Source organism: Alligator mississippiensis, chromosome 1, assembly GCF_030867095.1.
Source record: "Alligator mississippiensis isolate rAllMis1 chromosome 1, rAllMis1, whole genome shotgun sequence".
NCBI lineage: Eukaryota > Metazoa > Chordata > Crocodylia > Alligatoridae > Alligator > Alligator mississippiensis.
In genome coordinates, this window is record NC_081824.1 from 366,340,020 (window position 1) to 366,364,716 (window position 24,697).

At 44.5% G+C, this 24,697-nt stretch overlaps 1 protein-coding gene across 10 annotated transcripts in view; it reads right to left on the minus strand.

The window, feature by feature from the left end:
• MBNL2 (muscleblind like splicing regulator 2) overlaps positions 1-24,697 on the minus strand; it is a 184,162-nt gene that overhangs the window by 37,719 nt on the left and 121,746 nt on the right. For all 10 annotated transcript variants that reach the window (XM_019486939.2, XM_019486936.2, XM_019486935.2 and 7 more), the window contains 3 exons: positions 20,378-20,542; positions 6,474-6,674; positions 4,366-4,629 (listed from right to left, as the gene is read on the minus strand). In XM_019486939.2, coding sequence (XP_019342484.1) covers positions 4,366-4,629; positions 6,474-6,674; positions 20,378-20,542 — 630 coding nt within the window. The remainder of the gene's footprint in view (positions 1-4,365; positions 4,630-6,473; positions 6,675-20,377; positions 20,543-24,697) is intronic.

Genomic DNA, 24,697 nt, shown 5'->3' on the forward strand with positions numbered 1-24,697 from the left:
CTTCCTAGTCCTCAATTTTAAGGCTCCCTCTATTAACAGTATCTCTTTCTCTAGGAGTCAGCTTTTGCTTCTTTAAAGCTACCCCTCCCAACTTTCCCAAGGCTTCAGTTTGGATCTACCCTTCCTCCCTATCTTCATACGTCTTTTCAATTTCTCCTCAACTCTCAAAACTCTCTTTAGAGCCTTGTTCACCAACCAATTTTCCTTTCAATATTTTAACCTTTCTATCAAACACCTTTCTTTCACTAGGCCTGACAGTGATTACCTACCAAACACTAATGTCCTATTCACTGCTTGTGCCAAAGAAATTCTCTTCAGTCAAACCATGGGATTTTTCCAGCTCCTATGTGCTACTGCATGGTAACATACATTTACCCAGGGGGGATCTCTTTCCTTGTTCTTGAGGCATGCATTTTGGTCAAGACTTCTCTGTTTACACAAGCTTATAAATGTAAGGTTTTTAATTTGTTTTTTTGAGAGGCCACAAGCAATGTCCTTACACAGAGGTTTTCCAACATTTTGGAGCAGGGCTAAGCTTTGATGGAGCTTAGCTCCAAGCCTGAGTTGCTTCCAACCAGGCCTGTGCCACTGCAGCTGCAGCTAGAAGTCTCCCCGTGCAGTGCTGCTGTCACAGGTGCTCCCTGCTGCCCAGAGAAACCACCCCACTGCTGAAACACTGCTTATGTCTCCCCTCCAGCCTCCACCAAAACATCAGTGAAGCCTCCCATCTCTATGGACTGGATTAAAATGGCTCTGAGGGACAGATTTTGTCTGGAGGTTGTAGGTTGCTAACCCTCATCCTAAATAATGTGAACTACATCTCAGTAGATGGAATTCACTAGATCACTTCCTTCCTGTCACAATTACAGTTGTTTCCTTCTGGCATCTATGACAACTGGGGACACAGAAATGAGAAGACAAGGAAATGAAGTTACTGCATAAACCATCAGTGATCCACACAGTATAATTAAGGAACTGTAGTTTTTAAGTTACTGCAAAATGTGCCTGACAGCTGGTTGATAAGAGCTTTGAGAAGTTAGAAAAGGACCAACACTGCTGAAGATGTACTTTCAGGCATGTTCTACAGCAAAAGAAAAAAAAAGTACATTGTATTTGAACATTTATGAAAAGTGAAGTTTGCAAAATAATCCATTCCTTTAGTAATAATAGGAGGCCTTGAGTGATCTAAGCCTCAAGGACCTGAGATTCTTTGGACTCCTCTATATGTTGTATCTATTATGCAGTTACCTTAATTGTGCAATAAATTTAGATGAGAATTTAGATAGAGAAGCTTGAGAGAGTCCAGAGGAGAGCCACATGTATGATCAGAGGCCAGGAAAACAGACCTCACAATAAGAGGCTGAGAGCCATGGGACTCTTCAGCCTGGAAAAGCAGGCTCAGCGGTGATCTGGTGGTCAGCTATAAGTTTATCAGGGATGCTCATCAGGAACTGGAGGAACATCTGTTCACCAGAGCACCCCAAAGGACGGCATGATTGAACGGTCACAAACTCCTCCGTGATCGTTTCAGGCTGGACAAAAGGAAGAACTTCTTTACTGTCCGAGCCCCCAAGGTTTGGAATAGTCTGCCACCGGAGGTGGTTCAAGCACCTACTTTGAACGCCTTCAACAGATATTTGGATGTCTATCTTGCTGGGATCCTATGACCCCTGCTGACTTCCTGCCCTTTGGGCAGGGGGCTGGACTCGATGATCTTCCAAGGTCCCTTCCAGCCCTAAAGTCTATGACTCTATGAACTATGCACCTTAAAAAGGTTCAAACATCTATAAAGTTATTGCTTGAAAATGTGTAATAACTGTATAGCTGGTTTCTATCTGGCTTTGATTTGCATGTGTAGGCAGTCTGCGGCTGGGAGAGCACAGCTGTTGTGATCTTCCAGCTGCTGGGGTGCTCAACACACACCTGCGGCTGGGAGACTGCAGCCACTGAGATCCCTCAGCTGCAGGGTTCTCCAGGCAGTGGCTGGGAGATCGAAGCTGCTGTGATCTCCCAACTATTGCTCCATGGACCCCACAACTAGAAGAGTGCAGCTGCTGTGGTCTCCCAGCTGAAGGGCACCCCACGCATCCCTGCTTCCTCCGTGGCTGCTGGGACTGAAAGTCCAGCAGCTGATGGGTCTCCAGCTGTACCAAACATGGAGCTGGGGCCAAGAGGCCCGCCGGGTATGAGGACTCTTGGTGCCAGCTACATTTGGCACAGCTGGGATGAAAAGACCTGTCAGCTGCAGGGACTTTCAGCGCCATCTGCAGGTGGGGCACAGCCAGGATTGAGAGTCCTGTCAGCTGCATGACGGTACTAGCTGCATTTGGTCCCTGTGGGTGGGAGCTCTGTCAGCAGAGGCAGCTTTCAGACATGTAAGCCTGCTTCTTGCTGATATATGCAATAGGATGTCACGGGATCTAATGCACTATCACACAATCACACCTCCTGCCATTCACATGTAGCATGGCAGGAAGTGGAACTGTGTGGATCGTGCATTAGATCCCATCATGTCTTTACCTGCATGTGTAGAGGGGGGCTTTGATCTGTATTCCTGCCCAACCACTATAATATTCACAATTTTCACTTCTCAAGTCATAATTTCAAGTTGAGAATCAGTCTGAAAGCAGAACGTGTTTGGTTAAAGTTCTTTGTCTTTTACAAAGAAGAACAACCAGAGATTTCCAGTGGCTACTTCTGAACAATTTCCCTTGAATATTTTGGGGCTCTTCTTATTTAGAATGCATTAGCTATTGCTTTTCTTTGTCATTCCCTATATTATGTTAGTGGAGATATGATCCCATTTATTCTACCTGACGGGTTGCTTTGTTCTAGATTTGTATTAAATAAAAATGACTGTGACGAAGAATGCTTTTTTTTTTTTTTTTTGCCTGTACTGTTACTCTGGGGAACCTAAATATCCGATTAAAGCTCATGAATATAATTTTCTGTGGAAGGGATATACACAGCCTCTCAGTTACATGGCCTCTGCCTTCTCCCATGGTAGTGGAATGCTAGTAATTCAATCCTGTGTTTCTAAAGATTCTCCACGTAGTCCTGAATCTTAGGATCTCAAAATTTCTAATATGGCTTATTTGAATCACAGAAAATGTATCCTATGATTCCTTAGATTCAGGAAAAAATATGCTTTTGCTTATCTTATTACTTTTTCTAAATGCAAGATGAATTTTGCACATTGGAGAAGTACTACTGCAAAAATCTCATGCCTTTTTAATTCCAGGTAAATCTCCAGATTTAACTAAAATTTTCATATGGCAAGAGAAAATACTAATTTGAAGGAAATTGTCTTCTGCTGTTTTCTTGTGTTTGGAAGTCTTAATTCTTTCAGTAGTCAGATTTGAAAGAAACTCACTCCTTGTCCCTGGAACGTCTGGTCTCTATTTATTTCTGAGATACAATAGCCTGTGATAGTTATATACTGTAGTGTACTTGTTTTTGGTAGGTTTCTTATTCTCAGAGTAACTGTATTGTCTATAACTGTTGTATGCACTATCCACAAGTCACATCTGTGTCATTATTCTTTCAGTGCCAGGAGTTAGGACAATGCTTCTTTGATCTGTACTGACTGTACTTCTGTCCCCAGAATAAAATCCTGCATGCTTTATTTATTCACTTCTTTCAATACTGATGTGGAATTTTTGCTAGCAAGTGTCAGTCATATTTTAAAACAAAGATGCTTGAAGCCCCTGAAAACAACTTTTTAAAAAAAACCTTACTTGATGTGATTTTCTATATAAGTTTTATCATAGCATTCACAGAATAGTCTCTCAATGTCTGAAAAAACTAATGAATGAAATCTCACTATTCTCATTTTACTAATGGAGAAACTGAGGCACAGTGCCCAGGACACTAAAGTCAGTGGGGAAACTGAGAGAAAAAAAAAAAGCCCAGATCTCTTATCTATGGCCTACACTTTAGGCACAAAATCATTTTTTCTTTAATTCACATTTCCTAATTTTCACATTGTGTTTCTGCCAGCAAGGAGCTAACACAGCACAGGTTTACATATTTTCCATGGACCACTTCAATTTCACCAGTTTTATGTTTCATCAAGAAATATTAGGAAGCAAATTTAGCATATAATTGAGAGAGAGAGAGCAAAGGCAGCAGAAACTGTCTAACTGCTTCACTGTACTCAAAGGACATAACTATTGTTCTGAAATTATTGAGGGAAAAACAAAAGGTAATTTTTTCATTTCCCTAAAGCAATAGTAATAATTTTATAATTTCTCAACTTTTATGAAGAATGTTAAATTTAACAGCCTCCTAAAAAATGCTACTGCTTGACGTCAAACCACAATTAAGAAGTTTATGAAAAAATCAGCCATATATTCTAGCACTTACCATCACTGTAGCAGCTGCAGCAGCCGCTTGAGCTGCCACTGCAGCCTGGTTGGCTTGGTGTTGAGCAGCTTTGATTTTGGCCTGCAAATGTGCAGGAGGGTGAAAATATTTGCATTTCTCCCTCATGCAACGACCTTTTATATAATCCATACAAACGGTTACAGTGTTGTCATTTGTGTCAATCATTGTGCTGTCTGCAGGATGTGCAAAGCGGCAATCAGTCTCTCCGCGCGCACAGTTTCCTCGCTGGAACTCCCTGCATACCTATGTGCAAAACAATACTTATTACTGATAGTGGATGCCTGATAACTGTTGCTAATATATATATAAATAAAAAAACCTATACGGCTCTATTTTACTGTGATTTCCACTCTGTTTTTCACATTCTCTTTGTAACCATTTAAAATTCCTGGGGTGGTGGGACCTAACCAGTTTTTAGCTTATGTTTTTAAAATGTTTGCTTGCTTTTATTGGTATTGAAATTACAGCTGTGTCACCTCGTAATATAAATTGAATGCACAAAGAACCAAGTCATCCCCAAACCACTCTGCTTGCTTCCCAACATTAAACCCCTGGGGAGTAGTGTTATTAATTATTTGCTCCAGAGAAGCCAATTAAGAAGCATAAAATATCTGGTTCCATTCTGGTCTTGCTTGCATCAGTCTGATTGTATTGACAGAAGAAGTGTTCCTTTAATAGAGGGAATGGCAACGTAGGGCAGTGGAAGGCTTTGTGCCCAACACACTGTGTTGCGCTGCAGCCAGGCAGTTTGGTGACAGTGACCTCATACAGACATTCTGTTTTTCCTAGGAGAGTCATTGCTCTCCCAGTAGAAATCATGAGTGTATAGGTGTTCAGGTTTTTTCTCACAAAGTAAAAATGACCACTCTAGGAGAAAAATAACCTGGGAATAAACAGGCTGATCATGGGTAGTCTGGGTCAGCCAATCAGGGCTGCCTTATTCACTGCTGCCATCTGTTGTCTGGCAGACTAAGGGAGCCAGCATTTCATGCTGAGATGTGTGCACAGACCTGGCTGCACAGTGTCAGCACTACAAGATCTCCATTCTCAGAGCCTCAAATATTCTCCATTCTCAGAGCCACACACAGCTCTGGGTAAGCTTTGCTACTAGGAGAACCAACCTGAGATAATTCTCACAGATTATTTGAATGTGTGTATGCTGCCAGTGAGAAGTGGGGGTGGAGGTAGGAGTGGTAGCAGCTGCTCCTACCAGCCAGCCTTTGATCTGACCTGGGACATTCTGGCCCGCCACTGGAACATGTTGTTAAGCCCTGCTCTTATATACCATAGAGAAGATTTGGGATCAATCTTACTGTGTTCTGCAGGGCCATAAAGCAAAACTAACACTTCTGTTCTTTAAAAAGCAAAACCAAAAATCAATTCACTGAGACAGATCTGATTTTTTTTAACCTGAATATTTAAGTTTCCATTTTCAGGGAAGGACCTCCCTGCTGGGGCCATTTTACTAGTTATCTGAACCTGAAATACAGATTGTAGACTTCTAAGATCCCAGCGCTCTAAACTGACTGAACATGGAAATAGCCACAAGCACATGTAGAACCTTTCGAACTTCAATGCATATGTGCAGAGTTTGCCCATTTGTGGTCAACTACACAATTTCTATTTTAGAATTTTACAGAGTGCAGTTTCTTAAGGCTGAGTTAATACTAGAGACAAATTGGCCTTTAGAACCTACAGATATTTCCTTATCAGATTAAAACTTTGTAAAGTAGTGCACATGATATTATGGGTATAAATCTTATGTGCCTGTTAATTTCTCTGTAAAGAAATTCACAAAGATTAAGAGGCATTTAAAAAAATTAACAAATATGTGTTACTTTCTATGTTTATTAGACAAATTAAGTCTGAATAGTCAATTTTATAACATGTTGACTTAATTTTATTTAAAATACACAAAAATGATATTACCATTTCCACTAAATGCAAGTTCATATCCTGCATTTGCAATAACCACAGTTTAGTTTTTTGGCTGAAAACTGCTCTAAAAGCAATTAATCTTTTTCAAAGCTCTTACATATAAAAATAGCAGAGAATTGCATTTCCAATCACAATGCTGTTTGTAGTACCTCCAGTTTATCAGTCCTGAGGAGTTTCTGAGTAGCAGTTGAACCAGGGACTGAGACAGGTGGACTTCCAGGAACAATTACAGGTGGTGTGGGTAGGATTTCAGTAGGAACTAACCCAACTCCAGGTGTTACTGGTGTTATATAAGGAGCAAAACTAATAGCTGCGTTCGTTCCTATTGTTGGACCTACTGGAAACGTAGGCTGCAAAATGGAAACACAATGAGATGAAAAATGAATGTGATTTTACACTAAGACTTTAAAAAAAATCACAGATCTTAGTTACAGTGTTCTGCACATTCTCTCTAGGTTTTACTCATTTTCTTAATCAGATCATAAAGAGTAGACAAAATTTGCACCGCATTTCTACAAAGTGAAACTTAAAGCTGGCTGAACTTCACTGAGGACCAGCTTACAGGTCATGTTTATTTATACACCTAAAATAAAGGGAAACTTTGATCTACTGTTGTTTCTCTATCTCTGCCTTTCTCTGAAAAACCTGATATTTTTCTCAGCATTGAATTTTATAAGTGAAATGCCATTCAGTACATTAAGCCCATGCTTATAATAACAGTACGTAAACTAAACACTCTGGCATGTTACTGCTATCAATTTGCATGTTGTCTTTGGTTATTGTACACAATTTTAGTTTAGTATGGCAGTGACATCAAAACCTTGGCCTGTGCCATGTTTATATAATATCAAGCTGTCACCTTTGGCAATTGGACCAAATATTATGACCATAAACAGGACCCATTAGTTATGTTTTTTTCTCAGATTGACAGTTGGCAGAACAGAGGTGAGTCATAAAAACATAAATGCCGTACTAGGTCAGACCAATGGTCCATCGAGCCCAGTATCTTGTTTCTAACAATGGCAAGAGCAGATACTTTAGAGTAATGGTTTCCAACCTTTTTAAGCAGATCACTTTTTGAATTAAAAAGCAACCCAGGATTCTGCCATGCCCCTGCCCCCAGCCAGTCTGTGGGGAGGAAAGCGGAGGGGGGGGGTGGAGATCAAGGCGGAGGGTGAAAAAATTATTTGGGGGCGCCCCACCCCGCATGTAAGCCTGGGGGAGAAGGGGCGTAGAGCAGATAGAGGCCCCAGCAGTTAAGGAGGGAGTGGGGCACAGGCAGGTGCAGGGGATGGGGTGAGTGGGGCTCCAGACTTGTTCTACCATCTGGCCCGGCTGGGGCCCCACTCACCCTAGACCCTGCTCCTGCCTGTGCCCCACTCTCTGGCTTACTGCTGAGGCCTTGATCTGCCCCCACCCCCATGGCAGTGAGGGAAGGAGTGGAGCTGGGGCTGGGGAAGCGGCAGGCCCTGTACAGCTGGCTCGCCCACAGGGTGCCCAGTGCAGGGAGGGGGTGGCAGCTCCCACCACTGCATGCACACAGGGAGGGCATGGGGGCCATGTGTCAGGGATCTGTGTGAGGGTGAGGGCAGGCTGCTGCTGCAGGTCAGGACCAGGGCAGCGCCGGCTTTTTCTTGGTGGGAGAATTGCGCCAGGGATGCACTTGGGGTAGGCAGCAGCAGTGCTAGGAAGGGAGATTGGGAGGCTATGGAGAATTTTTGGGTGGCTCCAGTTGCCCCTGTAGTCCGCCTCACAGCGCTGCTGCCCCCCACCCCAAGCACAGCCCAGCCCCCCACCCCCTGCCAGGAAAAGCCTGGCACCACCCCAGCCCCAGCCTGCAGTGGTAGCCTGCCCTCACCCGCATGCAGATCCTGGGCACACAGCCTTCATGGCCTCCCAGGGTGCGTTCCTGCCATCCCTGCACCTCTAGACAAGCCCCTGATGGCTCTGTCCCAAACCCTGACCCAGCCATGCAGCACCTGCCCCAGCCCCAGCTCCACTCCCTGGATGAGCAGATCTTCTGAGACCTGACCAGACTGGGGCTGGACCCCACATGAGTTCTGCCGCTGGGCTGAGCCATGACCAATTGGCAGGACACATGTGGCATCAGGCCCTAGCCTGGCCAGGTCTGGAACTATCCGCTCATCCAGGGACTTGTAGGGGGATGCTCTACCACTGGGTGCATACCGGTGGACGCCTTGGGGGCACATGCCCTCCCCACCTGTGCTCAGGGCACAAAGGGCAGCCTGCAGCCACAGCTACCTCTGCCCCACACAGAGATGGGGGGGGCACATGACCCCTGGGCCTCTGCTGGGGTGTACCCAGCAGTGGGAGCCGCCCCATGCACCCCTGAACAACACAGCCCAAGTTGAGGGGCTCATCCAGCGGCGGGCACAACTCAGCCACGTCTGTCCCGCCGCTGGGCTGAGTCGTGCGTGCACATGGCCAGTTGTAGTGGGGCTTGAGGCATAATGGGCAGCAGCAGCTGCCTCACAGAGATGTGGGGGGCACATGCCCCCAGGACCTCGGCTGGGGTGTGCACAGCAACAGGAGTGCCCTCCCATGCCCCTGGATGAGCCCTTCAGACTCCAATCCTCCCACTACCCAGCCAGGCTGGGGTCCCACTCGCCTTTCCCTGCTCCTGGCTATGCTGCACTCTGTCTGTCCCTCACTTTGGGAGCCTCGATCTGGCCCCCGCTCCTTTCCTCCCACACAGACTGACCTGTTTGACTGGGGGTGTGTGCATGCATGTGCACCTGTGCCCAGCCCCCTCAGCCCAGGATCAACATAAAGAGGCTTTGCGATCGACTGGTTGGCGACCACTGCTTTAGAAGAAAAGCATATCAACAGGGTGTAGCTAGAGTGATTTATTCCCTATTGTACCCTCCCTGGTATCTACCATCAATAATTTACAAATGGTATATCCCTAACTGCTTTGTTTAATAGCTATTAATGGATCTATCATACATGAATTCATGTAGATTGGCTAAGTCTCTCTAAGTTTAGATAATCAGAATCCTCTGATGGGTGGGAATGGCCTGGATCTGAAATTCTGTTTCATGCCTGCTTAAGCAATGCAGTAATGTTCTATCCAAAGCAAGGAACATTCTGCAAGGAAAAATTCCAGTTCTGATGTAGCAGAACAATGGATTTGCTGTTACATATTCCAAGGATCGGGAGACAGTGCAGTACTGTGGTGAAGTCTGGAAAGGTCTTTTATAGGCCTGCAAGGCTGATGTTTACTAGAAAAAGGCAGAATAATTACAAATATGGAAAGACTATGCAGAGAAATGTGGTAAATTCCAGATAAGCTGGATCAAGAGTTCAGGAGCTGACTGTTTGGACTACATATTTACTTGAATATAAGATGACCCTAATTATAAGGAACCCCCCAATAATTAATTTATATATATGGAAAATTTATACATTTGATATTATTTTCCAGGCACAGAATCTAATTATTAGAGGTCTGTCTTGAATTTGTCAAACTTCCACTGCTATAGCAGGGAAAATATATCTGGGGGTTTAGAGGAGCAAATATGGAACCACTGACCTTGAAATAATGGCTGTAGCAATTTACATATAGTTCCCATTCACTTAGTTCATCTCAAATTGATGCATTTTACCTTTTTTGAAACTGCTGCAAGCTTTAGCACAGGTACTGCATAAACACACTTGTAAGCAGCACTTTAGCACCTACTTAAATATAGTACAGACTTTGTATTGTATTGGTCCAAAGCCAAAAGGCTCATGGATTTACCATATAGTTCATCGGGCTGGGCCTCACCTGAGTCAACAGGATTTCAAACCATGGTGACCCGCAGAGCTCAGCACTGCTCAGTATGTGTGTGGACTCCAAATATCCTCTTCACAAGGATCCATGTGCTAATTAGCACCCCACCCATCACTGGAACTGGGTGTTCTTGTCATAGGTCCTTGGATCCTCCAAAAAATTTAAATGCAGATGAGACATAGGGCAGCCTGGTCCAGCTTCCAAACTAATCATATGTGCCAGGCTAAGAGAGGGGGCAACAGAGGGATTCTTGGTAAACTATTTGGGGTCCCATTTGATGACGTTTGCTAGACATTTAATGCTAGTGTAGAAACAGGAATCACTGGAGATGGGAAAGACACAGCTCAGCTGTGGGAATGAAGAGGAAGTTGAAATGTATGCAATGTAGTGGCTCACTACGACTTGAAAAACAGTCAGAACTGAGGAGGAGTGCACTCAATGGACATTACCATATGTCTCATTCACTTGGCTTGCACCAACCTATCTTTATGGTCAAGGGTGTGTAGAAACTGAATGTGACCCTTCTGGGTGCCAAGAAGATATAGTGGGAGTTCAGACAGCACTACGCAGGATGGAAAACCTTCCGACCTGGATACCGGAACCACACAGAGTGGTGGGCGAGCGTGAAAGAGAGAATGAGGGATTTCTTGTGGAAGGATAGAAGGAGGTGGCCTAGATACAGAGAAGGCAACATGAACGCCTAAACCACAAGTTGAAGAACTTGCACAAGCAGGTGGCTTGGGGTTGGGACATGAGGGAGGCTATGAGGGAGGTGAAGACTTAGATCAGGGCCTAGTACAAGGAACAGGCTGCGGCAGAAGGCCATCTCTGTTACTCCCCAAAAACTCTGCTCTGTGACAATTTGGTTAAGATGGGCCCTGCAGAGAGTACACAACTTACCCTATCTCTTTAGGTAACCTGAGCTGGATACATTCCTAAGGGAGGGGGGAAACCTGCTCCCTTTGCTTACGTGACTGGCATTATATACCTGGGTGAGGGGCTTGGGCTCTCTCGGGAGCTAGGAACTGCCAGTCTCCCCAGCAACTACTGATGCATTTCAAATTGGTTGGCTGACAGCCAACAGGTGCTGGCCTCCATTGGACCAGGTAAATGAGGTCATAAGTTAAGGATTGCCCAGGAGGAGGGAGCAGCAGCCATGAGGAAGACTCAGAGAGAGAAAAGAGCTGGACCATCTGAAACTTGCTCTCTCTCTCAAAACTCATGATCAAGGAACTGCCTGCCTCCAGAGGGAATCTCCACTTGCCTCTGGATGATACTTGTGAGTAAGCTACCTGAGATCTAACTGGATATATAGCTTGCGGTAACTCAGATGCGTGATCAAAGGCTACTCAGCCATGCCAGTTTGCTCTATGGGATTTCTCTGATATTGCTCTACCTTGTACCCTATTCCAACCCTACCCCTTGTAACCAATAAAGTTCTCCTTTGTACCTAGCAAGGAAGACTTATTGGGAGTGGGTCTAGATTATGCCTTGGGGTCCCCTTGGTTCAGCTGACTAAGGGAGACCACTACTTGTGCTTCTTACTGAGGGAAGCACCCCCAAGTGCTTGAAGTGAGTCAAGTAAGGGGATGCAGAGCCAGAATCAAGCTCAGCCCTGGGTGGTGGCAGTTTTTACCCCCTGGCTAGTGGGTGTGCTCCAGGAAGGGGGTCGGCCAGATGTGAGGTGCCCCCAGGGAGGCACTCGGAGCCTGGAAGGTGGTCAGGCGCAGTGAAGTGTGTGGCTTAATGCAGGAGCACCCCCTACTTTCCCACCACACAGGCCAGGAAGATCTTCCTGGCCTGGGCCCCCTAGGTAGAGATGGGGGAGGAGTGGTCTGCTTATATTAGCAAGATAAAGGAAACCAAGAAGAAAGTGATGACCAGCCTGGTAGAAGGAGCGGGGGTGGAGCAGCACTCGAATGAAGGGATGGTGGAGATGGCGGTGGTGTTCTACCAGGATCTCTATACGGCATGAACAGAGGACCCGGAGAGCAATGCAGGACTGCTGACAGAAACTCATGCAGGTCCTTTGGGAGGACAAGGGACAGAAGCTGGTGGAAGAGTGGATGCTGCAGGAGACCAACACAATGCTCTGCAGCTTCCAGAATGGTAAGAATCCTGGAGTAAGCAGTTTGTCCATGGAGTTCTATGTTGCTTTCTGGGACCAGGTGGAGCTGGACCTGCTGGAAGTCTATAGACAGCACCTGCAGGAGGGCCACCTGGGAACGCGGATAGAGGAGGGCCTCATAACGTTTCTTTACAAGAAGGGGGAGCGGCAGGACCTGAGAAACTGGCATCCAATAACACTCCTGAACCTTGACTACAAACTAATGGCCAAAGTCTTGATCAAGTGCTTTAAGTCTGTTATAGGGATAGTGATCAGGAGGACCAGGAGTGTGGGGTGCCGGGGCAACAGATCCATGAAACCTTGATGCAGCTGCAAGATTCACAATAGTACCAATGGTTGCTGTTTTGACCCTCGACTTGGAGAAGGCCTACAACCAAGTATCCCATCACTTCCTCCTGGAGACATTGAAAAAGATGGCAGTTCCTGCAACCTTTGTTACCTAGATGAAAGGCACTGTACATCAACATGAGCAGCAGGGTACTGTTGAATGCGTTCCTGACAGCCTTGACTACACTGGAGTCAGGTGTCAGGCAGGGCTGCCCACTTTCCCCAATCCTGTTTATCTGTGCAATGGAACCACTAGCACAGCGGCTCAGGCAGGATCTCAGGATCGGTGGCATGAAGATCCCCAAAAGTAATGGGGACAAGACAAAAGTCCTCACTTACATGGATGACCTTAACAGCATATGCAGGGACAAGGGTTAAGTGGAAAGAGTGCCACAACATAATCAGGTATACGGAGCGGCAGCAGGGGCCAAGCTCAACTTGAGCAAAAGCACCTGCCTAGTCCTGGGTGAACTTGGGGACCTGTTGGCTCTGGGGGGTCTCCAGTCCTGTGAAAGCTTAAAGATCCTCGAGGTGGAGTTTGACCCAGAGCTGACAGGACAGACAGTATGGAAAAAGACAGAGGCCAAGACCAGAGACTGGGACTATAGCAATTGTGCTGCCTGTTAGGGGCATGTGGCCTGATGAAGATGGAGCTACTGCCAATGTTTCTATACACCGCCAGCAAGTCATCCACAGAATCCAAAGAGCCATGTTCTTTTGGAACTCCACATGGGAGAAAGTGGTGAGGACCAAGCTGTATAAAGCAAAATGATCTAAAGGCAGAGGAATGCCAGACATCCTACTGTTCCTCTGAGCCAAGTACATGAGCCAGGTTTGCAAACTGGCAACGAGGGCAGAATCCAAAATAAGCCGCTTTGTAAAGAATCTTTCAGGGCAGCTGCTGAAACAGTGGCAGGTATACATGACTACCAATGGAAACCCATGGGCCAGGGTGTCCCCATGGTCTTATGAGATCCTGAAATGGTTCTGACACAAATATAAACTGGCCTTAGTGACCCTGGTGATCCACTGCGAGATACAGGAAATAGTAAAGGCAAGAGACATCATATTGCCCATGGACTTATTACCTGGTGACAACTGCCAGGCCATGTGGCAGTGAATTTTCCACAAAGACCTACAGAAGGAGCACAAAGACTTGAACTAGCAAGCAGCCCAGCAGACACTCCCTGTGAAGGCATGGAAAAACAAAGCAGGTCAGAGAGGTCCATCTAACTGCCTGAGGCAAGCTTGCTGGTGGCAGATGGAAATGGGCAACCACCTCTTCTGAGACTGCCAATACTCCAGAGAGGTGTGGAAGAAAGTATGTTCACTCCTCCTGGTGGTGACAGGTTTCAGAACCTTGACTAGAGAAGTGGTCCTTTACAGGCACTTGGCCAAATAGCAAGGGGCCCCAGCAACCCACTTCAACTAGTTCATCTGCTTCAGGCATGCCCTGTGAAAAGCCAGGAAACCTGCTCATAAACAGGCATTCAGACCTCACAGTCAAGGACTGTATTAAAATGGGGCTGAGTTAAATGTAGTGGTACTACAGGAAGACAGAAGAGGATGATGGGAAAGAGATGGTGGACCTCATATGCAAGAGAGGGGACTGGCATAGACTTTTTAGAGGTAAGCCCTGGGTGGTGGATCCGACAATGAGTGAAAGGACTGGACAAACAGAAGGATGACTGGGAAGGAGGGAGGAAACTTGGAGTCTTTTATGAAAGTGGGATATTTTCAAGGGAATAGAGATGGGTATGCAGGTGCGTGGGTATGTAGTGCAAACTTTGTAATCGGACTAAAATAATTTAACTGTTAAAGTGTGTTTTTGGTATGTTAAGTGAACCCTGGTGGTCACATGACAGGTTGTTAGAGGTAGTTTTATATATATAATTGTTCATGTATATAGAAATATTTTTGGAAAAAAATGTGGTCACTTCTCATCAGCATGTTTACTCCATATGGATCATATACTTTATATGAGTAATGCTCATTACTGTCTGCATTTAATCACCTTCATAGTTAGTTTTCGTTACTGAGCACATACTGCTTTTAGCAGCTGTTCAAAGATAGGCAATGTATTTAATGGAGTTTCCTTGTATGCAAATGTAAAGCTTTCTTCCCCATGTAGACTGAGGGAAAAAAACTTCTCATATTTAAGTAAATATGGTAAATATTGGGTTCTCAAATAAACCGGCACATACAGAAGGACGGAAGCATGACAGAGCTCTAGAGAGCTATTTGGAGGGAGAAATCTTTCTCATCAAGATTGTTTATATAGCTTCTATTAAAGGGGTAAAAGAGCCATTAGCACTGAAGGAAATAGCCTTGGGGGAAAGAATAAGACCACAAGGGTTATTAAAAGTTTATAGAGAAAGTTGCTAGTCAAAAATGATTCCAGTGTAGCCCCTGATAAGATGCTGAGAGCTGCAGAAGATCAGCCAGGGAACCCAGCTGCAGGGAAAGAGAATCTAATAATCATCCATGCAAGAAGTCAAAAATTAAAATGAAAAATAAATTTTCCTCTGTACCCATCTTCACTCCAGCCTTTGAATATTACACTAAAATGGGTTTATATACTAAGTACTGCCAACATTCTGTAAATCGAAATAATGACAAGTTTTTTAGGAGAAAACATTCTTGCTGGAGCAGCTCTATGCTCAGTTATTTCAGATACTATTATAAAGAAAACATTCGATTGTAAATAACTTTGGAGCAGATATAATCTCAAGAATAACCCTACAAGTGCCTCTCAGAACTTTTATATATTTCTCTTATGTCCTTCTTTCCCTGAAAAGTCAAGCATTACGAAGTTAGGAAATCCCAGAATTGAGTTTGTATAATCCTTTCCCTTATATGTATACTTTATGACAACTACTTTAATTACATGCTCACATGTTACTTCTATCATACAATCCCTATGTCATTTATGCATAGAATAGAAGGGGCTCAAGAAATAAGATAGCTCTTCAATATTCCTGTTTATAGTCTTCATTCAGTGTGTTGTCCCCAGTTTTATTTTTTGCACAAATCGTGAAGTGGATGCAGAATTGATAATCATTTCACAGATTCTTTAGTCATGTTTGTCGCTCTAGAGCTTGAGCATCCCGGTAATATTAATAGTACTATGCAGAAGTGTCCAGTAAATTTGGGTGCCAAACTTGGGACTTAGGGGGCTCCCTTAACCACAAAATTACCTTTTCTCTATCTGCAGGCCCTTACCCTTTTCACTATGCATCAGTACAAGTTCCACAGTAAATGAAAGAATCCTACCAACAACCACCTCATTCAATACATGATGTTGAGCCCATACTAAGCAAAAAAACCTGCAGTGGTTCTGAAAAAAAAAATGTACGTGGTCATTTAATTACAAACTTGTCACAACCAATATGCAAGAAAGTACAGACTTAAGGTTGCATGATAACTATTTCTTAAATTTCATAAGCTTGACTTTGCCACACTAACATTCTTTTAACCTGGTTTTGTGTGCGTGTATTCCACTTTAAAAAAAAATGCAACAGAAAGTACCAAATTCCATCAAGTAATGTCATACTGCTCCAAAACAGTCATCAGCAGGGCAGTAGCCCAAGTTATTTAAATTCACAGCACAGACCTCAAACACTTAAAGAATAAGTAATAAGTTTTATAAATAGACACTTCATGAAAACCAGCTGCTAGAGCAAGGCATGATATCTCCTTCTGCACCTATTTACTAGACAGTAAAAAATGTGTTTGATCTCAGGAAAACTAAGTGGCCCCAACTGGAGCAGTGATGTCTTAGTTATAGAAAGCACCAAACAGACATATTCATCTGAAAGGTGCTGTGGCCTATTCGAAGATATGGTGACTTGTCTACAGAATGATTAAGAAGGCATGGATATATAGACTTTTCTCTGTGGCTGTAGTGGGCAGGACTAGGAGCAATAGACTCAACCTGCATCAGAGGAATTTTAGGCTGGAGATTTGAAAGAGCTTTCTGACTATAAGGATGGTCAAACATTGGAACAAGCTAACTACAGATGTGGAATCTCCACCCCTAGAAACTGTCAAGAGTGGTGCAGACACTTAAACGGGATGGTTTAGTCAGAGATGATCCAGGCCTGAGTACTGGGCTGAACTAGATGACCTCATGAGGTCCCTTCCAGCCCTACATTCCTGTAATCCTATGAACAGAGGTCAGGAAATACACAGAATATACACAGCTTCCCAACCCCACAGCTTTTCCCTGGCCAAATGCTGGAGTTTGGCATTGCCAAATCTAAGCCCATGGCACACTTCCATTCAATGGTGCGATGGGATTTGATCCCTAATCCAATCACACCCCTGGCTATGCCACATATACATGGCTGGCCATGTAAAGTTTGGATTGGGGATCAGGTCCCAAAGGTGCTATTACTTACTAGTCAGTGTGTGAAAAGCTGGAGCCTAAAGTGACAGCATGAACAGGTGTGGTCCTGAGCCTGGGACTGACAATCAGCTTACCATCAGCCTCAGTCTCGAGCCAATTGGAGACTTTTGGCTGGAAGAAAGGAAACTGTCTCCTATTTAATTCTTCCTGTGCTCAGGTAAAATGTAATTTTACACTTTCTTTGTAAAAAGTAGGACTACATCAAAGAGATACCTGACTCCATCATCCATCTCTCCTCTGAAGTGAAACAACATACAAGGAAATCACTTGATAACAGGGACTCCAGGATCAGGGAACCTCTACTTGATCCCCAGGTCTTTGTAACTGGGATGTCAAATGCCTTGCTCCACAGCTTCCCATGACCTGGCACCCCAACCCAGCTCCCCTTAACTCAGCACCCTGAAAACAGTGGTGTGCAGTTCCATGCAGGGCTGCACCAGAGCCAGTTTTCAGCCTGCTAACATGGGGGTACTGTCAAGCAAGGCCCACCATGGAATAATTTTTGGCTGCTTTCCTGTTTTGTCACATCATGAATTCTGGAATGTGTGGCTTGGTTACTATTTAAGACGTGATTAAAAGGATAATCATATCTTAAGTGTAATGTCTGCCGGGGTCTAAGGGTGCAAAGTCATCAATCAAACTGAACAGGGCGAGTTTAAAAAATCATGAGATTAAAAGAAATAAAATGAACCAATAAACTGCAGTTTTTTGGTCTCTTGATTTCTTTCAAATATTTGTGGGAAAGTCCAGCCTCAAAATATTGACTGTCTCTCAGACTGTCACCCTTCCGCATTTCTGGTGTAGGAAATTTCTATTACTCTTCATCTCTCTTAACACTGACTTTACTTTTTCTCCAACCCCCAATCCTTTCTTTTGCTGCTATCCTTTGTTACCTACCCTTTTGATTCCTTGTTACAGCTTGCTCTTCTTTCTCCTTGTTCTTTCCCTACACCATGAATACTAAAGCCTTCATTTATCTGCATCACACAATCTCCTTGCTTGTTCTATCACATTTTTCTTGTCTCCACAGGAACCCTCTCTGTCCCCCATTCTCCCTACTCCTTCAGCCCCTGAGATTATCCCTTTTCTCCTCTCATGTCAATGATATATATACAGAATATACACAGAATTACAGAATCATAGAAAATTAGGGTTGGAAGGGACCTCAGGAGGTCATCTAGTCCAGTGGTTCTCAACCTTTTTTGTATTGGGACCCATTTGTAAACATCAATGGCCAGTCCTGACCCAGTGCCTCCCACCCCCAGGCCCCAAACCCTCCATGTGTGGGGCAGGGGGGCCCCCAAGCAGCCTCTCACAAGCTGGAACTCTGCGAGCCTGCAAGGGAAAAGCCACAGTTTCCCACGTTTTTCTCCTTTAAAAGAGAACCCATTTTAAAGTATGTTCACGGTCCTTTCACATATTCTTGCGACTCACTTTTGGGTCACAACCCGCAGGTTAAGAAATGCTGATCTAGTCCAGCTCCCTGCTCAATGTAGGACCATCCCCAACTAGATCATCCAAGATTAGGCTTTGTCAACTTGGGTCTTAAAAACCTCTAAGAATAGATATACATATCCAATGGATATGTATATATGTGTGTGTGTGTGTGTGTGTGTGTGTATACACACATACACATATATGTATGTTTGTGTGTGTGTGTGTGTATGTACACACACACACACACATATATACACACACAAAATAAGACAGGGAAAGACAATGTTCGTATGGACCTTGAGGTGTTTGAGGTAAAGCAGGGGTTTTCAACCTTTTTTAGTCTAAGTACCCCTGGTGGCCGGACGCTGAGTGGGGAGTGGGGGCAGTCTGTACAAGGCAGGTACGATGCATGGTCAGGAGGGGATGGAGCACTACCGTCTCCCAGGAGCAGGACGGAGGCAGGGTGGGGAAGCTCACTGGGCTGGTGTGTAGCTGCGGCAGCTGCTGTAAGCTTCCCAGCCCCACAGAGGGGCACCACTCCCCTTTCCCCGCCCTGCATTGCTCCTGGGAGGCAGCAGCGCTCTATCCCCGCCTGCCTGTGTGTACCCCTTAGGACCTGTCCAAGTACTCCCAGCGGTACTTGTACCCCCGGTTAACAACCCCTGAAGTAATTACTGCCTACTAGCTTCTAATTTTCAAAGTATATTTATGCTGCTTTAGTCACAGTAATGACAGAAGTGTTGTACAGAAGTCAACACTAGCTTTACTACCAAGAAGGCCTATCCCATGACAGCAGTATATACCTGCCCCTATTCCATGATGGCTTCATGCTGTCTGAATGGTAAAATTTGATTCCTGGTTACTTAAAGGTACATACAAAGCTGTTATTAATGCCTGTAAAATTCTTGCTTTGCATCTCCTTCTGGATTTGAAGTGCCCCAGGGTGCTTTATGATTTCATAGATAGTGCTGAAGCTTGCAAAGATGCCACATTGTAAGTTTTTTTGCCTAATACATTTGGCACACATTAATCTTCATGCCTGGAGGAAAACACAACCTACTAACATCTTCTTCAAGTCGGGTATCGGAAACAATCTGAAATGAAAGATTATTTGAAGTTATTTAGCTCAAGAAAGTCAGGGAACAAGACTATGTAATCAGGACAGTTTTTAACATTTTTCACCTGAGTAGGTATCTTGTGCAAAGTTCTTGCAAGCCTGAGAAAAACAAGGGAAAACAGGTGAAGCTGGATCATAAAGGGGATATGTTCTAATCTACCTCTAACACAGGGGTGGGCAAAGTCTGGCCCATGGGCCAGATTTGGGAGCAGGGGACTCCATTTCCCAGCAGCCCCTCCCCATGTTGCTACAGCTGGTCTCTGTGGAGACCCTGGGAGGGGTGAGGCCATGACAGTGTGGGGCTGGGGTTTTCTATGGAGACCAGCCCTAAGCCGCACTGGCAGGGAGTGCAGCTAGCAGGGGAGCTGCTCTGAGGCTGGGATTTTGCAGTGGTGAGAGTGTGGTCCAGAGTCAAGGCAGAGCCACAGCGGCATGCAGGCAGCAGGCTGGGGCTCTGCTCCAACTCCAGACCATGTGGTCACCGCTGCAAAATCCCAACTGCAGCCCCAGCCCCAGAGCAGCTTCTGTGCTGCCCTGCCAGGGCTAGTCTCCATAGAAACCCCAGCCCCCACAGTCACGGCCCCGCCTCTCTCAGGGTTTCTATGGAAACAGGCCACAGCAATGTGGGCAGTGGCTGCTGGGAAATGGAGTCCAACCACTGGCAGGATCCTGCACTTTTCCCACCCTTGCTCTAGCACCTCAGCATACAAATCGGAATTTGGCCATTTTTTTCCTGCACTTCTGCAGCTCATTGGCAATGGTTTAGAGACCATTTTTAAAGTCAGCATAATCCTGCATCTGAATCTGAGCTCCCAAACACGTCATTTAAGAAAATATACTTACCACTGACTGAAGTGGTGTTCCTGGAAACATGAACTGCATCTGCTGGGCAAGCATTGCTGCTGCAGTTTTCTGCTGGATTAAGTTGTTTCTGCCATTAATTTCTAGTTGAGTTTTTAAATGTGTTGGTGGATGGAGATACTTGCAGTTCTCCCTTGTACAACGTCCCTGAAAAAAAAGTCATTCATTACTTTATAGCTTTTGATGGCAGTTTAGCACCTTGAAGCAAAATATTACACCATTAATTAAACAACAACTATTGAAACACAGCTTTTCAATAGAATTGACTGACTAGGAGCTGTTCACATCCTACAGCTTAGCTGCCAACCATTAACCCTAGTGGCTCATTAATGCTATTATACACTGAAAATGAAAAAAGGATTAAAAAAAAAAAAACAAGCAAAGAGCACTTTAATTGGTAACTAAAGGGCACTGCTGTGAAATTAATACCCTGAATCTTAATTGGGCTACTTGGATTGGCTTTCAAGATATGCTGACCAGGACATCTTGTCTTAACATAGTATAAATGTTCATGTGAATATCAGTAATACTAATAATAGCTTTTAAACTAGCTATATTAAAAGTGTGTTTGTAAAAGTATAAATCTTAATTTTTCTGCCATTCCCTATGCTTCCATTTCAATGTATATAAGTATGTATTACAATTTACAGCATACAGGGTCAAGTCCTTGGCCCAATTACACCAGTGTTAGTTTATAGTGTTTCTATTGAAGTTACCTCAGATTTACAAGCTAGCCTAGTATATTTGAAGATCAAAATTAACAGGAATAAGAATGGCTGGCCAGAAGGAACACAGCTAATACTACTTGGAGATGATAAATCCATAACCGTCTAAAACAGACATTGTTTAACTGACTTTTACCTCCTGCACCCCCATTATATAATTAAGATAAACACTTTTAGAGTATTAAAATAAATGTAATCATAATATTATAAAGCATATAGCAGCAAAATTGTAAATTCAAAAACTATATATAATCCTTAAAGTAGGCATAACGAACATGCCTCTCTCTCATTTTCCTATTGGAGGAGAATGTATAATAATAAACAAACAGAAATAAAGATGGCAAGTTACCTTTTGGGTGGTACAAGTTTCTTTAAATCAAAGGAGGGGCTACTAGCTTGGCCTTATGAGTGCCTGGCTTTAACCAAGAAGGGGCAGTCAAGAGATGCACTGATATAATTCCTCCAAACAACTGAAACCATGCTGAGAACTAGCAGAAGCTAAATCTGTCCTCACTGATCAAGAGGGACCAGCACATCATACCTGTATTAGGATGAGTAGTTGCAATTACTACAATTTTACAGCACATAAAGATTGTGAGGTTTTAAAATCAGCAAGCAGAGCGTCGTCTAGCAGTAATCAGATTCTACTTACGATGCACAACATGCTACTTGCAGAAGCTATATTTTTAAATTGAGGAATTCGAAAAATATTTTTGGAATTTCCTGTTCCTCAGTTATAAGCAGTTTATGATTCCTCCCTAGAGTCTCGCACAGCCAGAGAAAACCATTAAAATATAGAGGCAAAGGCAAAACATATTATAGAGCAATATAAGTGCTTATCAAATATCGCCATAGGGAAGAAATACTACCCACAGAAATATCTTCTTGTGCCAAGAGAAGCATAAAGATTTCCATGAAAGAATATGTATTCGTATGAGTTTACTTCCTATAAAACCTCAATATCTGAGGAATCTTGGAAAGTGAGAATTAACACTATCTCCTCTAGTCAACCTCTTTAATACTGCTAAATTTTGCTCCAATCTGAGATGAGCTCTTATTCTCACTTTACCTCATGGAATTGACTCCCTCTCAGCTTCCATTTTCTGAGTGCCTCGATTAATTAAAATAAGTAAATAAATAAATAAATAAATAAAGCAAGACCAAATCTTGTGAGCACTGAAATAAAAAAACTCTCATTTGCAATATTCCCTTATAAATCTGAAATCTGGGCTCTTATCCCTTATTCCAGGGCAGTTTATATATTTTGCATTTAATAGCTATTCCATAACATGAACAAACAACATTAGAAGTTGGGAATAAAACTCCAGACTCTGCAACCCAGGTCCATATCACTTAGCTAGTCACACTTCTTTTGTGCTGCTCTCTCTCAGTCCCCAGGACTCTTGCCTTCTTGGCTGAGGAGTCTACAGACTTTCTGGTGACTAAGAGGTCAGGTGGGGTTAGGTGGATCTTTGGTTTAGGCAGCTAAATTGTGCCTAAGTCCCACTTTAAGCACCTAAGTGTTTTTGTGGATCTGAGCCCAAGTTTAAATAAACTTGTATTTCTTTCCTATAGACACATTCCGCAGGCTCAACAACTCTCTCCCCCCAGCCAATGAAACCAATACACCACACAGAAGAAAAAGTATTTGAGATGCGAGATCAGCATCAGAAAACAGAAGGCAGCTCACTGGGGAGAAATAATAAATAAATAAATCCAGCAATAAGCTAGACAGCTACAGACTGTTTTGCAGAACTACTGCAGTACCAAACTCCCTTGCAAAAGTTAAATGTGCAAAACAAGAATGAACTCTCTGCTCAGCCAGGTTCATGGCCGTTAAAGGCTAGAGATAGACATTCAAAAAGCCTGAGCCTGAATTGATTCAATCTTTGCAGGTTAGTCTAACCTGGCCAGGCTGAACTGGTTTGTTACAGTACAGACGTCACCTCTGGGCTGAAGAAATGGAGGCACATGCCTGCAGTGGGTCAAGCTAGAAGCTGGGGGGTGCTAGAGCAGCCCTCCTGTTCCTTCCACAGGGCTGAGCTGAAGAGGGGCAGTAGGTGGCCAAGCCCCGGCAGGACACACTGGTTACGGAGAGGTTCCCCCTCATTCTAACCAGCCCGTCAGGGAGTTGATAATACTGTGTTTATCACCCCTAACTCAGTGTTTATCACCCCTAACTCAGTGTTTATCACCCTATCAAGAAAACAAAAGCCTCTCTTATTAGTGCAAGCTCTTCTTAAATAACTTTTTCCAAGGAAGGAATGGAGGGACATTACCAGCTAACCTGTTGATTAGCTCCAAAAAGCCCTAAGCGGACACTATCCTGTCTGCCTTTGTCCTATCTGCCTTACACAGGCACCTCTCAGCATTAGCTAGCATACCATATGCTGGCTATGGTCCGTGCTGTGGAAGAGGGGAGGGGGTGGGAATCCCTGCTTGAGCAGGGAGTGGTGAGGGGGGTTAGGGCAAAGGGAAGCCAGGCAGAGGGGCGTGGAGGAGCACAGAGCCCCACCCAGGGCTGCAAATCATCTGGAATGCTGGGGGACTCTTAAATTAAAACAGGGAGGGGTCTGGGACAGACACTGAAGAAACCAGTTTGAGCCAAATCAGTTAAGTCTGATACTGCACTCAACCAGGTTTATCTCAAACTGATTTCAGCCATTTTCAAACTGGTTTATGTGCACTGAACATCTCTTCTGTTACAGGTGTAAACCAGTTTCTGGTCATTTAAACCGGTTTATGTGTAATGTCTGTCCCTAGCCAAAATGGAGATGGAATCTGGGAGACATAAAGGAGTTCAAACCAAGGAAGAATGATGAGCAGGGATCCTGATTTTCTCTGATAACCCCCCCCCAATTTTTGGATTAAAAAACATAACCCAAAATCTACATTTTTCCATGATCAAAATGAAACACTTCTAATATATAGATAATTGGAAGTTTTGTTTTGTTTTTAGAGAAAACCAGGATTTCTGGTGATGAGCAACTGGAGGAACAGACTGAAACTGAGATGCATTTTCCACTCCAGAGAGTGGCACCCCAGGTCATTGCTTGCAACCAAGCCCCACCATGGGCTGCACCCTTGCATCCTGCAATTTGCAGATGCAGCAAGGGGAATAGATAAAAAAGGCAGGTGCTAGAACTCTGGGGATGCCTCTCCAGGAGCAGCTGAGAGAATAGGCTGAATTTACAGGCAAACGGACCCTGGGGACCCCTCCTCTACCACTGTGGCTGCAGCTGCCCAGAGCCCGGGCTGGCTACAAATAGCTGCGCCGGACTCATTACCTCCGTGCCGGGAGCGGGGAGAGACCGGGGCTGTGCTGCCTCAGGCCCCTCCCCCACCACCTGCTCCAAGGTGCACCTGCACGCGCTGGTGAGGAGCTGATGCTGAAGCCTGGCACAGCTGTTTGGAGCCTCCTGGCTGCAGCTGGCCCCAGCTCTGGGGAGCTGCTGCCAGCCGGGATCCCGGGCTGTTCCCAGCAGTTAGCTGGGATGCTGCGAGCCTTGCTGGGAGAAGCTTGGGCTCTGTCGCTGGCAGCAGCTACTTGGAGCCGGGGCTGGCTGCAGCATGCCAA